Genomic DNA, 14,332 nt, shown 5'->3' with positions numbered 1-14,332 from the left:
TAAAAGGCACAAATTTAATGAGTTAATTTGTTTATTATTAGCGCTTTTTGGTTCGTTGTTATAATATACATATAATTCATATGTAACAGTTCTTCAAAATACGCTATAGTAACTATAACTTATTACAGATAAAGGAATTACTCAATTAATATGAAAAATCTTAGATCTACTAACCATAGTAAAAGAAACACAAAATAAGTCTAGTTTTTATTTTTTATGTTATTCGTTGGAAAAACAATAAAGTGTTATTTGAAAAGACATCAATCTTGCATAACTAATTGTGTTCATTTTACACTTGAGTATAGCCAAACGAAGTCCGGCACATTCAGATCGCAGGTTTCGGCTGAGCCGATGTTTTGAATATTTTTTGTCTGAAACTGAAACCGCGGCTGAAATTAATTTTATCGGCCAAAACTGGCCAAATCCGAAACCAAAACTTCTGTCGGTCACTATTTATATTATTACAAATATGTAAATGCAAAAGGGTGCTTGTTTATTTATGTGTCATTTATGTCTCAGAGATGGGAAGTGTAATAGGCTACTTACTTTTCATCCCAAAAATTAAGAAAGTAAACTAAAAAAATATGAAATATAGTAACAATTAGCAATGAAATATGAAAATGAGTAGACTCTAAGGTGAGGTTGGGTGTCAAAAAGGATTCATTTGAAAATAATTCTTTAAATTTCTATAATTAAATTGATATACTATGGTTAGTTTGGTTTACTTTTCGTTAGGGTTTTGTAGTTAGGTTTTGGATTTGTAAACACAATAACGATGTTGCGTCACCATAGACTAACAGATCATTATTTCTTTCATAGCGAGTTGGAAGACCCAACCACTTTCAAACCCTATTAAATAGCGAATGGCACATTGGACGTCACTAACTTAACAAGAGAGATCCAAGTACCAAATAGGTGAGCAAGATTGCAGTCTGCCTTTGTTGTGGTGTCTAGAAGACATAATTATTTGTGAATTCCCTAGTTTTCAGACTACACCGGTTCCGAAACGAGTATTGATAAATTGCTAGTTAAACTGGCGTTTAAACAAACAACGACATAATCAAAAATCTTACTATCTTGACTTAATCGAAAAACACTTTTTAAAAAAAAGGAATATCCATTTTGATTACAGAAAAAAATGACATAAAATATATGCTTACATGATTAATTGAAATCGATCATGTTAAATACTTAGGATTAACAATAGACATATAATTGGCATTGACAATTCATATCAAAAATTTAATTAGAGAAATAGTAACATTATCGAGTCTTTTTTTTTAATTAAAAAAAATATATATATGAAGCCTTTGTAAAATGTGAAATTTTTGTTGTACAAAAATTTAAACCAAAATGACATAAACAGACTACAAAGAAAGCAAAATAAAATTTTAAAGTTACTATCTGACATCTTTTATCTAGCAGCAACTAAAGAACCCTTAAACAATTAGAAATAACCAAACTTTTTTGACTTGAATTTGTCAAATTTATTTATAAATTAACCACTGATGTTAGAGTCGACAAACAACTAAAATTTGAAGAGAAAAAATGCAGTTAACATGGACACAATACGAGAATATCAGAACAATAATACAACATTCTTAAACGAGACAAGGACAGTCGAGACTAAAAAACCAAGGATTGTAAAAATACAGTAAACTATCGGACAAAACTAAAAAAAAGACTGAGACAACCTCTAGCAACCCAAAATACGTTAAAAATACTATCACTAATAATAGAATATGAATAGATTAAAAATAAAAATATTTTATTTAGTTAATATAATTAATAATGGTATATGTATGACAAATAAAAAACAATATTAGAAAAAAAAACCGTTTTGGACTTGCGCTATTCTTACAGCTGCAAATCAATGAGTATATGAAACGTATCCATTATATGAATCGAAAATGTAATTATTTGTGTTTTTTTAAAACATATTACAACAGAGATGAACAACATTTAAGATAAGATAATATAGAAGCCTAGGCATCTACAGGGCTTATGACCTGTCAATGGCTGGTTTAAGTGGCCACTTTATATACTGTGTAACATTCACCATTCTGCCCATATTCACACATCTATATTCCTTTAATTCTTTCATTTGTTGATGTTTGTGAAGTACTTCCTATCAGGTCATAAGCCCTGTAGATGCCTACACTTCTATATTATCTTTTCTTCAGTGTTGTTCATTCCTGTTGTACTATGTTAATATAAACAGCTCCCCAGGGAGTTGAATCCAGACCTTGTCTACGAAAATTTGGACAAACTAAAAATATTGTTGATTTGTGTTTTTATTTCGTTTAACTTATAGTTATTAAAAGGTTGACATTTAATTTGTACATTATTTTGGCCAGGGAGAGGTTTCAATCACCCGGTTATTGGTTCCAATATAATATTTCAGGTCATAAGTCTCAATATAATATTTCTAGTGCCAAGCAATATTCGGTTACAATTTATTTAAATTGGATAAAAAATATAGTAACGAATAAATTTCCCAGATAGGAAATACTTTTTATACATTGCTTTTTATAAGGAACGGCTTCTTATTTTACGATTGAAAAAATGTAAACATTACTTAGATAAAATAATTGATAGTAATTATGAAATCGTGAAACTGAAAAAATTATTGAAATAATCCGATCTTTTTTAATGACTCAGACTTCATACTAATGGAGTGAAAATTAATTAGTGTGAACTAATTCAGTTATATAACTTTGGTTATGCAAACCGTTTTTTTTTTCATTCTGATTGGAAAACTTTTTAATGATTGCAATAATTTTAAGTCACATTATATCCGTATTTTTGATTAAGAAGAATAATACATTGCTAAATTGAAGGGTTTATGTTGAACACAAATAATATAATATTAAAAGTAAAAACGGGTTTTGTTCTCATGACAGTGTAGCAGACTAACGGTTAAGGAGTCCGAGGTTCAAACTTTGCTCTTACATCAGATAATTTCCATTTTAAACCAGTATTGGGTACAATATTAAAATATTTAAGTCAATTACAAGAACGCAATTGCTTACTTAACCTACCATTTGTTTTTAATTATGTTATGCTAAATAAATTGTTTTAATAACACGAATTAAGTTTAGACATTTAAAACATTATTGAATGAACGCTCAAAAATGGGACTAACATAAATTAAAAGAATTGCAATCTTGAAATAATTTAGCGTTTTTCTATGTAATTTGCAAGTAGAATATAAATAACCGGCGCTACGATAGAAAGAATCGCCGACGATAGTACACCAAAAGATCTAATTGAGTGAAAACGCCAATAGATGCAGCTCAGGGTCAGACCAGGGAGACGTTGGATAGATTTTGTGGAAGAGAACTGAAGTAGGGTAAAGGGAAGTGACCTCAAGAAGCAAAAACATAAGTCTATAAAAAGCCCTTGTAGAGATAATTAAATCTCACTTAGGGACGAAGCATTGAAGAGATGAAAAAAAAAAACGTAATACGCAGGTAAATAAAGATGTTGAAAAAAAATCTTGAATCCTTTGACTAAATCAATTAACACTGATATTTTAACGGAGTTGGAACACCTTTTTCAAGAGGTGATATTGATGCCTAAGCATTAACAAGGCTAACGATTCGTTATTAGCTCGTTTAATAACCGATTTACATCTTGTGCGTATTCATGTAAAGTTTTTATTTGAACATAATAAACATAATTTGTTCATTTTTGTATGCGTTGTTTTTTATTTATTTGTGAAATCAATCTTTATCCCTGGAAATACTTATTTCTCCTACTGAAAAGTTTCTTCATATCTGATATCGAGATATCTGTCGATCTCTGTAAAATTCTCTAAAAGCTTATCACGTCGGGGATGATCAACCTTTTTCAGCCTTTGGAACCCGTATAATATTTTTCAAGGGACCCTAAAACTAATACTAGTTACACATAAAAAACATTTTTTGCATCTCTTAAACTATGGAAGAGTTGTGTTGGTTACAGCTGTGAATATTATTGTTTCATCGATAAATTTGTTTAATTTTGTCTCAGAATTATGTATATAAATGCAAAGAAACCCTTCAGAACTTTTGTAGAAACCAAGAGTTAACCAAAATCCAGGTTAAAATGCTTATGGTCTGGTCTTAACAGTATGATTTTTCTAAATAAAATCCATTTTAATAAAGCAAAATATAACACAATACCTTGGTCTCTCCATTCTCGTAGAGTCTTCATCTTCCGGCATCCAGGTGTACCTTTTTGGGTCCGGCTGGCTGCAAACTGACTTGGGTCTTCTTCTGAAGTAGGAACATTCGAGATCTTCATCGTACTGGTATAGCTCGTCAGGCGGTGGAGTAGGTGGTGGATATCTGGTAACAACGATTTTCAGTTTAAAAAATCAATTATTCAAAAATTATGAATATTTAGTTTGTAAAAAACTGCTAAATTAAATTTGATATGCAAACCGGTTTGGGAACACTATCTTACAAAAGCTAGCACCAAATTGCAAGTAAATACCGTTCATTTGCTAACATGTGATTAGTGTTTCTGGACCAGAATACTATTTTTCAAAAAAATAATAAGGTTTAGGTAAAAGTTATTGGGTTGAATGATATTTTAATTACTAAACATTTCTAATAAAAGGTTGTTATAAAAGGTTGTTGCTTTAAAAATTAAACGTCTCGAAAAAATCTAATTTTAAACGCTGTTAAAAATAATCTTCTTAAAATTAAAAAAACCAAATAAATTATTTTAATAACACTTTGTTATTAAAAATGTCTTATTCTGAGTAATTTCAGATGTCTACAATAATCAAACATGTGGGTCTGGAAACTTAATATTATACCTGATGCCAGGTATTTTAAAATAGTTGAAGCGTATCAAAGAGTTCGAAGCTCGAGGTATTAATTAAAACATTAGCGTAATAGAGAAAATGTAAAAATGCGTAAGACATCAATGAGTAAGAATTCAATTAAGAAGGGCAGTTGCACTAGAAACAATTATTGTATATTAATTTAATTGCAACTTTACTCATTCATTTAACATCGTCATTCAACTCTAATAAAATTCATACGTTTTTTTAGATTTCCGGAATCGGAATTTCGTTTCATAAACATTAAAAGTAGAAAATACATGTACATTACATTTCACGTTTTAAAGTCATTAAATATGTCGAAAGTTAACAAAGTATTCTTAAATTTCAAAATTCATATTTTGCATTAAATGAGGTTCACGATATTTTTACATTGGGGATTGGTCTTGTCATAAACTAAAAAAGGGATTTTCTTAAACCCGATATTAGATCAATATTTCTTATCAAAATATTCCTTTGGAAAATTTGATAGAAATGAATAAAATTGATAATGATTTTAAATGTTTTGTCCCGTTTTGCGTGGAATTCTCAAATTGGGGATCAAAAATTATTTTTGCAAACTTTTTATAAGCACTAGTTGCTCTGAAAAATCTAAATTAATAAAAATATTGCGTTTTTGTCCCAATGAGTAAATAAATGGATTGACACATTGCGTCCATTTTGACGGAAACGGAACAGTCATTGAACTTTAAACTTTTTTAACCGACTAACTTTTGATATAATTAGCTCTAAAGATAGTAGCAATATTAAAAATTGTTTGTAAAAACGTTTTTTAAATTGAAAGTTGTTATGCAGAAAGCAGCCAGTCCACAATTTCGAAAAAAAATTATTTTGGTATTATCAACCTAAGGAAAGACGATGTTATGTTCTGTTTAAAACGGACATGCCGCTTTCATACAAAAAATTGTTACAATCACCCAAAAATTCCACGGTGTCAAAATATCATGAAAATGAATGTCATCTTATTAAATTCTGAGTTTTTATTCAATATTAGATATGGTTGTTTCCTGTAAAATGCATATTTTAGATTGAATTTTTTTTTTGGTTTTGTATTACTTTTTGAAATTTCTTTAAAACACAAAATAATTTTTTTTAAAGAAGTGATAAGAAAATAATACGTGACTTTTAAAATAAACATAAAATAATAAAACACCTTTTTTTATAACCACTTTTTTAATATTTTTTCTACAGACCGGTTCCAAAGCTATACAAGCTTCTTTATTATGGTATACGTAACTAATGAATTCCATCTATATTTATTAAATACTACATGTGGAGCTAATAAATCAAGTATTTTTGTCTTGTAAGAATGGGAAGCGTAATGTAAGCTTCTATGCCAGACAGGATTGGACTAAAGGAAAATAGTTTATAAGGTTATTCGTCATTGTTTTTTTTAATAATATATTGCTTTTTTTTCTTAGATTTCCAATTTGCCTAATTTTGATATTTTATTTTAAACATGAAAAATTTGAATAACAAACAAAATACTAGATTTATTAGCTCCACATGTTGTATTTGGTAAACATGGATGAAAAAAAAGACAGATTTCATTAGTGAAGTTTTTTTTTATATTAAGCTAGTATAGCTTTGAAACCGGTCGGTAAAAAAAATAAAAAATTACTTTGTTTTTAACAAAGTAATTTGATTTATAAATTTTATACTTAAAGCACTAACTTCGTGGTTATTCATTATAATAAAAAAAAATGATTTAAACAACTATTTTTTTTTCCACTGACCGGTTTCAAAGAAAACAAGCTTCTTCGCCAAGTTTAACGTAATAAATTTTAAATTAAGTTACGTAAACCTTGACGAAAAAAGTTCTTTGCTTTGAAAACGGTCAATGAAAAAAAAAATCGTCTTAAAAAAAAAATTGGTTTATTTATTTTATTATAATGAATAACCACAAAGTTAGTGCTTCGAATATAAAATATATATAAAATAATATGATCAATACATAATAACATAACACACACGAGTTTTACTAGGGCTGGCGGTTTTCTTCAAAATGCACATCTTAATTTTTTTTGTATACAAAATAAAAGAATGCATGCATTATTTATCGTGATAAAAAAACACGTTCCAACTGTGGGTATATTAAATTATTCACCCTTTTTACAATTTTGCTATTATCTCAGTATCACTTTTCTATAACTGGCCGCTTTCTGCGTAACTACGATTAATTGACATAAAATAGTTTTGTAAAACACATTTTAAATACACGAGCTTATGTCGCTATCGTTCACACATTGATTTGCAAAATATAAAATTCTGTTAAAAACACAGATTACCTTTGAAAATCAAAAGGCAGAACGATGAAAAAATTAAAGAGGATTTTCAAAAAATATAAATCTAGAATCAAAATGGCGTCAACAGAACATTTTGCAAAAAGTTTAATCTTGGTTAAATTGCCAAGAAATAAAAACAGTAATGCTTAAAAAAAGTACAAAATATTATTACTTAGCAAATGCAGAAGGTTTGCGATGACTTTGTACATTTTCCGAAGTAATTGAACCTCGGAATACTTCGTGTGAACTATGTTGCGAAGTATAATTATCGTTTCGTGATTTGTGGATTTCGCGTTAAATTGCGAACTTGTTTTCAAACAATTTAACTTGACTGAACGAAACTTCGTTTTACAAAATGAACAGTTATACAATATATGTAGTACAAATAAAGTAAATATTATTCTGGAATCTAGATAATGGGTGTTTATTTGAAATACATTTTGGTGTTTGAAATAAATATATCTGTGTTTTTATGATTAACACAAACTTAATGTTTCTGGTACTCCGCAAGAATTGGTTTGAAAAAACTCGTAAGTGTTGGAAAAAATAATGTTATGCGTAACGTTTCCTGCCTAGATGCCCGACACCCCTTGGCTTTGTCCGGCCAATTCATTGAAAGTAACGAAAACTGGCGGCTTTCAAAAAAAGCTGTACTGCGGCTAGGATTAGCGGGTGCCTCATTCAACAGTATGAAAGTTAACTGGATATCAGAAGTTGAAAACTATATGTTGTCTTTACAAAGCCTGCATAGTACGTATTTTCCTCTACGGATGCGAATCTTGGCACCTCACTAGGGCCCAAAAACAGCAAACTATAAGGTTTTCAGAATAGGTGCCTGAGGTATGATTTTGTAAGGATTGCAGAAATGAAACATCGGATACAGCAACCTCCGGTGAGAACGGAGGCGATACGGTTGGCTAGGCCATATATTACAAATGCCTCCTGAGAGTCTTAACCACGCTTGCCTACTTTACAGTGCATTAGTTTCTCACGGTCTTGGACTTCTACGGAGACAATTCGTCAGCTGCTCACGACTGAACTACGGGACGCGTTTTTGGATAGGGAAATATCACAGTTCTATTTTTTGTCAATTTTTAATAAATAAGGGTCTATGAAATACTATTAAAAGCTTAAAGTATATTTTAAAATTTAAAATTTAAAATTTCCACGAAAATGGTCCATTGCATTGGCTATATACGAGTACGTCATGATTTTGTTAAATTTTGAACTTTGTTTGTACCTGTTTAAATTTAAACAGAATATTGTCACGAATCTTGACGTCGCACTTGTCAAAGCCAAACATGTCGCGTTTTTATGTAGACGTATTGTTTGACAATTTAATTTTTAAAAATATCAATGAAAACATTTTTCTAAAATATCCATAATGATTTTGAAAATACAATAAACTTTTCATAACCCATTCCACATGTGTTTAGCGGTATTTGTAGTATGTGATATTTCCTATTAGGATAACACATGGGGGTTGGCCGCAAAAATAGAGGCCTGGGGAGATTTTGTGGATACTTCAATAATGCTCCGCCAAGGAGCAGATACGGATTAAGTAAATAAGTAGTGTTTCTAGCCATTTTTTCGAAAATCATTTTAGTTCAGTTACGAACGCACGAGTCGCGTTCATTCGTATTTTAAATATGAAGTTGCAGTTACATTTCTAGTGCGTTTAGAATAAATAACATAACAAATCTATATGTTTTGTTCACAAATTAAATTATTATGAAAGATAATAAAGAGTTATTGCACAACAAAATACGAGAAAAATAAAAATTTGTTTGATTATTTAAAAAAACTTATCTAGTTTTTTAGATATTCGGTTCAAAAAAATATTAAGAGTATCTATAAAAATTGAAGACCTCGTTTTGAAAACATAAAATGTTCAAAATTATCCAAAATGATATCGTTGGATTTTATCATTTATTGTCTAGTAGTTCATATTATTGTTCTTTTCAAACATTTCTAAAAAAATATATGCACATCAAATTCACTGTTCAAAATACGGTGTCCGTATCAATTTGCTTGAAGGGCAAAAATATCCATTAATTAGCCTTTTAAACTTTTCAAACTTATCATATGCTGGTTGTGTATTAATATTTACGGATTTACATGAATATAATTATTGTTATTATCTCTGTCTGAGTTCTCGGTTACGACCATTGTCGTAAAATTTTCGTCATAATTGTCTGTATTATATATGTTTATCGATTTTGATTGTTGCCTGATCCATTTTTATTAAAATTCCTGTTATGTATATGTTAATCGTGATTATATAGACTTACTTGTATTCGGCTATTTCATTCACGGAGGGAAGGAGTCTGGTAATCTATTTTAACCTTTTAAATTAAATTTAATACCTTGGTTGTATGAGTTACTGTCATTAGCAGCCTGCCCAACAAACTGGGACTAAAAGGCCCTTACTCGTAACACTGAACCATCTTAGGATATTGAGGTACTGTGCGGAGAAAGAGATGGGTTTGCATTGACATCTTTACCTAAAAGTCAATTTAGCGGTCCCGTACAGTGTTCTTTCCTGGATAGCCGATGACCAAAAATGAGAAAATTAACAATGGTAAGGTATTCAGTAGGCGTCTTTGCTATAGTGAACGATGTAGAACTATGCACTACAAAGCCAAAGGCACGTAAGCTTTGTTTATGATGCTATCAACATGGGTGTCGAAAAGTAATTTACTATCATGGCGGAAACCTCAATCCATTACAAATAAAGAGCGTTGGAGGTTTTGACCCTTAAACAAATAGTTCGTCGGTATTTTTTTAAGTATGCGACTAAATATAACAACTTGACACTTAAAAGGGTTAATTTTTGTGTCGTTGGCAAAACAATACAAACATTGTAAGGAAAAAACATTCATCAATGACATTTATTAAAAAAAAGAAAAAAAAAGGTCCCAAAAGAGACCCTTGAGGCACCCCGCTGGGAATCCGTACCCAGCTAAAAATAAAATTATAAATCTCCATTGCTAGTGACCTGTTGTCTATATAAAATGAAAACTATCTTAAGAGGTCACCTCTAATACCGATTTTAGTTTATTTATTCAAAAGTAATTAGTGATCGATCAAAGCATTTTCTGTAATTGGTGTAAATAATGTCTACCTGATGACCGCTGTCCATTGAATCAGTAAGGTAATTGTAAGGTAAGATTAGATTGAAAACACTTGATGTCCTTTTGAGAGACCCGTTTTGAGATGGACTCAGTGAGTTTTTAATGACGGAATAGAGTTGGTAATATATTATTCTTTCTAATACTTTAAACGCTGAACACAGTTTAGAAACCGGTCCGTAATTGGCAATATTGGTTTTAGACCCTTTCTTGTGGACTGATGTTATAAAAACGGACTTCCAAAAAGTGATAGGTACATATATAATACGAGCAGAATTTATAAGAAAACTTGCGGAAAGATGATCAGATCCAGCTGATTTTGATGTATCTAGCTTCAATAGTAGGTTTTTCATACAGTCAGGAGTAACCACGATGAAACAAATATCTGAAATATTCACGTGAGACGATGTGGATGAGGGATTACCGAGATTTTTCGATTGGAAAGTGAAGTAAAAACATTCAGATAACGCGTTTCAAATGTCAATACTAATACTTACTCGCATATTACCTAAAATAATACTATTAGAAATACAGTTGGATTTGGATTTAGCCTTTAAACATGACCGGTAATTTTTGGGTGAGTCTTCGAGGGACTTTTCCACAAAGGCAATTTAAGAATCTGGAAAAACTTTTTTAAGATGTTTGATCCTATCACGCAATAATTTAAAAGTTATTAGATTGATGTTATTACCGAAAGTCATGTATTTTCTTAAGTATTTATCTTTTTTAAAAATTTGTTTTTACTAGTGCAAGGAAGTACTATATAGGATATGCGCGTTTATAAATAATCCCGATAGCGAAGCCAAACCATATAGCGGCTGTCAAACAGTTCACTATCGGAAATGTTGTCATTTATCGACGTTTCGGATAGAGCTATAATTTAATAACTAGATAGGTATTCTTTATTGACTCGGGAATTAAATAGTCTTCGAACGTAACTCCCTTGGATTCTGGTACATTTTTAAAAAAATTATTTTAAACAACAATTTCTTGAAGATAAGATTCTCACGGTTTTGAATGTTTCAGAATATTTGCATAAGACTCGGCTTAAGTACATATTATATACTAAAAAAACATTATTATCAACTTCATGTGATTTATCAAATTATGAAGTCCTGTTTATTTTATAAATAACTAATTAATTAACACACAATAACAATGATAAATATTTCAGTTTTGAGACCATTATTTTCCTTAGTCCTTTCAACCGTGTTTTATTTATCTAAAAAAATAATCTAATAAAATATTATTAATAAACGTTTCAGTAACTTATGTTTACGTTTTTGCGCCCAGAATTTAATTATTCAAACTTAATTTTGCTCTAAAGCTATTTATAGGTTTGATATAAATGTATTACAACAGAGACGAAGAACACTTTGGAAAAGTAACTTCTATCTCACCCACAATAATAAAGGTTTCAGCTCTTTAACTTCACAACAGTAAACAGATGCAAGAATCGAAGAAATAGTGGTGAATGTTACACAACGTGTAAAGTGGCCACTTAAGCCAGCTAATGACAGGTCATAAGCCCTGTGGATGCCTAAACTTCTACATTTCCTTCTCTAAAGTGTTCTTCATCTCTATTGTAATACAAACTCAAAACGTTGTTTTATACAAACGTCAATATTTAACCGAACAAGTTTTATTTATTTATTTTTGAAGTAAATTCAGCATGAATAAACCGTTAACAAAACGTTTAACAACATGCATTTGACGTTGAATAACCCGATCAAAAAATTTTCTGCTTACGCGGTTTTTTGGAAAATGGCGCTTAAATCCTTTGCCTTTACAGCGTCGCTATATTTCTACCATAATCAGCCTCTCAGGAAGTGTGAACGGAGTTTTCGCTAATATAGAGTTGAAATTTATTGTGTTTGTTTGACTTACAAGGCGCTGGGTGATTTTTGAGCAGAAAGTTCTGGGGGCTCGGCTTGTTCCAGGAAGTTAGTTCGCGGATAGCGGCTTAGTAGGCACTTTTAGTTCCCTCACATAAATCAAGGTTAGCTTGCTTCCTCCAGGCTTGAGGTGAAAAAGGGAATCGGAGAGGTCTAAAAGGCCAGGAATATTTATTTGTGCGTAATGGAAACACGTTCGTTACCTCGCCTCGTGAGTAAGACATTAATTCTCACTATCTCAAGATCTCCCGCAAAATAATTGCAACAAATTTCGCTTACCTATTTTCGCAACTCATTAAATATTTAGTTTCTCTTTGGTAAAGTTGAAAGTTTTTTAAATGAGATAGTTAATTATTGTTAAAAAATATAAAACAAAAATATTCTCCCTTGAATATTTGATCCCACACGAAAACTAAAATTAACTGCCAAACAATTACAATATTTAAGTTTGTCAAAATGTTTGTAAACAAAAGACTGGATTTCATCCCCTCGGGAGTCACTAAGATTAACAAATTACAACAGGGGTTGAGAATACCTCAAAGAAGGGAATATGGAAGTCGAGGCATTTACAGGGTGTATGACCTGTCATTGGCTGGTTTAAGTGGTCATTTTACATACTGCGTAACCTTAAACATTTTGCCTATGTTTGAATAGCCATATTTCTTTGATTCTTCCATTTGTTGATTTTAGGAAAGTTAAAGAGCTGAAACCTTTATTGTTGTAAGGATATTCATCTGACTGAATTATTTCACATACTAGGCAACGTCTGAAAACAATTTTTAAACTTCTTCTTAGACCAGTTAGTTTTATTACAATATTTGAGTTTTTCCAAATGTTTGTAGACAAAAAATTGGATTGCACCCCCTTGCACCAAATGCTTCGACTTTCATATTCCCTTATTTAAGGTATTCTCCATCCCTGTTGTGATTTGTTAATGTTTATGACTCCCAAAGTGTGAAATCCAGTCTTTTTTTCTTCAAACATTTGGACATTTTTTTTATTTCCTTTGTTCATTTAATTAAAGAAAAATATTTCTGCAAGTATTGTGATTTTGTGTTTTAGTTGTTTTTAGTTTTGTATAAATAAATATCGACACTATTTTTTGTGGATAGAATCAAATAAAACTAGCCCTCCTCTTTAAGGAAGGTGAGCTTAAAAAAGTGATAAAAATGTTTCTCCATACGTGATGTAAACAATGTTGCCTTAGAAACATCTTTAACCGTCGATAGAGATGATTCTTCGTGATTCCACGAGCCGCATGAATAGTATAATAATATACTTAAAAACAAAAATATGGTGTTTTGAGAATGTGATTGCAAAGCTTAGCCATGATCTAATATTCGTTAAAATTTTCACGAAGGTATAGTGCAGCGTTGGGACTATAAAAAGCGGTGAACAAATGTTAGAGGGTGTAATAATTAATGCTGCGCCGTCTAATTTTGAGGTATTTCAGTTGATTACGATGTGGGTATACTAAATTAAAGTATATTTGTTATGAATAAACATATTTGTATGCACATAAGGCATAATATTCAAAGAAATTGGTTCTTTGGGTTTTATAGGTTTTTTAGCTTCTGCTGAGATATTTTTATGGTGTCGAAATTCTCTCAGACTGCGGTACAGAAGATTGCATGCGTTCACGGTTTATTAACCGCAATATCTTATAGAACCTTAACCCAGCCAATGCTCACTGGTCTGAATAAATCTAATCAATATCTTTAGGACACTCATACCGTACAGTTTTATACCCCAATATTTATTATGTTTCGGTATTAGTAAATTAGGTGGAACGTTTCAAATGTGTAACATTAAACATTTAGCCTATGTTTGAATAGCCAAATTTCTTTAATTCTTTCATTTATTGATTTTAAGGAAGTTCAAAAGCTGAAACTTTTATTGTTGTGAAGAGATTTATCTGACTGAATTATTTCACATACTAGGCAACGCCTGAAAATAATTTTCCAATTTTTTAACTTTTTATTGAACCAGTTGGTTAATAAATACTTAAACCAGACAATGACAGTTCATAAGCTCTGTAAATGCCTAGATTTTCAACTTCCGTTTATTGAGGTATTCTCAATTCACGTTGTAATTTGTTAATGCCAAACAATTGTTAAACTTACCATAGGTCCTAAATTACTAAAATCATCAAATTAACTAAAATAACAGTAGTAATATACATAATAA

General features: G+C 30.5%; 1 protein-coding gene across 1 annotated transcript in view; it reads right to left on the bottom strand.

Annotated features, from left to right (window-relative positions):
* Nucleotides 1–3,705: 3,705 nt before the first annotated feature.
* LOC148279011 (uncharacterized) overlaps nt 3,706–14,332 on the bottom strand; it is a gene marked incomplete at its 5' end in the record, with an annotated part of 41,309 nt that continues 30,682 nt past the window's right edge. The window contains one exon of the mRNA XM_088230573.1: nt 3,706–4,331. Within this exon, the coding sequence (XP_088086699.1) occupies nt 4,124–4,331 (208 nt within the window). The remainder of the gene's footprint in view (nt 4,332–14,332) is intronic.

Source organism: Micrasema longulum, unplaced genomic scaffold (assembly GCF_059751315.1).
Source record: "Micrasema longulum isolate JH-2025_06_02 unplaced genomic scaffold, ASM5975131v1 h1tg000783l, whole genome shotgun sequence".
Taxonomy (NCBI): domain Eukaryota; kingdom Metazoa; phylum Arthropoda; class Insecta; order Trichoptera; family Brachycentridae; genus Micrasema; species Micrasema longulum.
The sequence above is the reverse complement of the archived record's forward strand: the minus strand, read 5'-3'. Positions and strand labels throughout refer to the sequence as shown.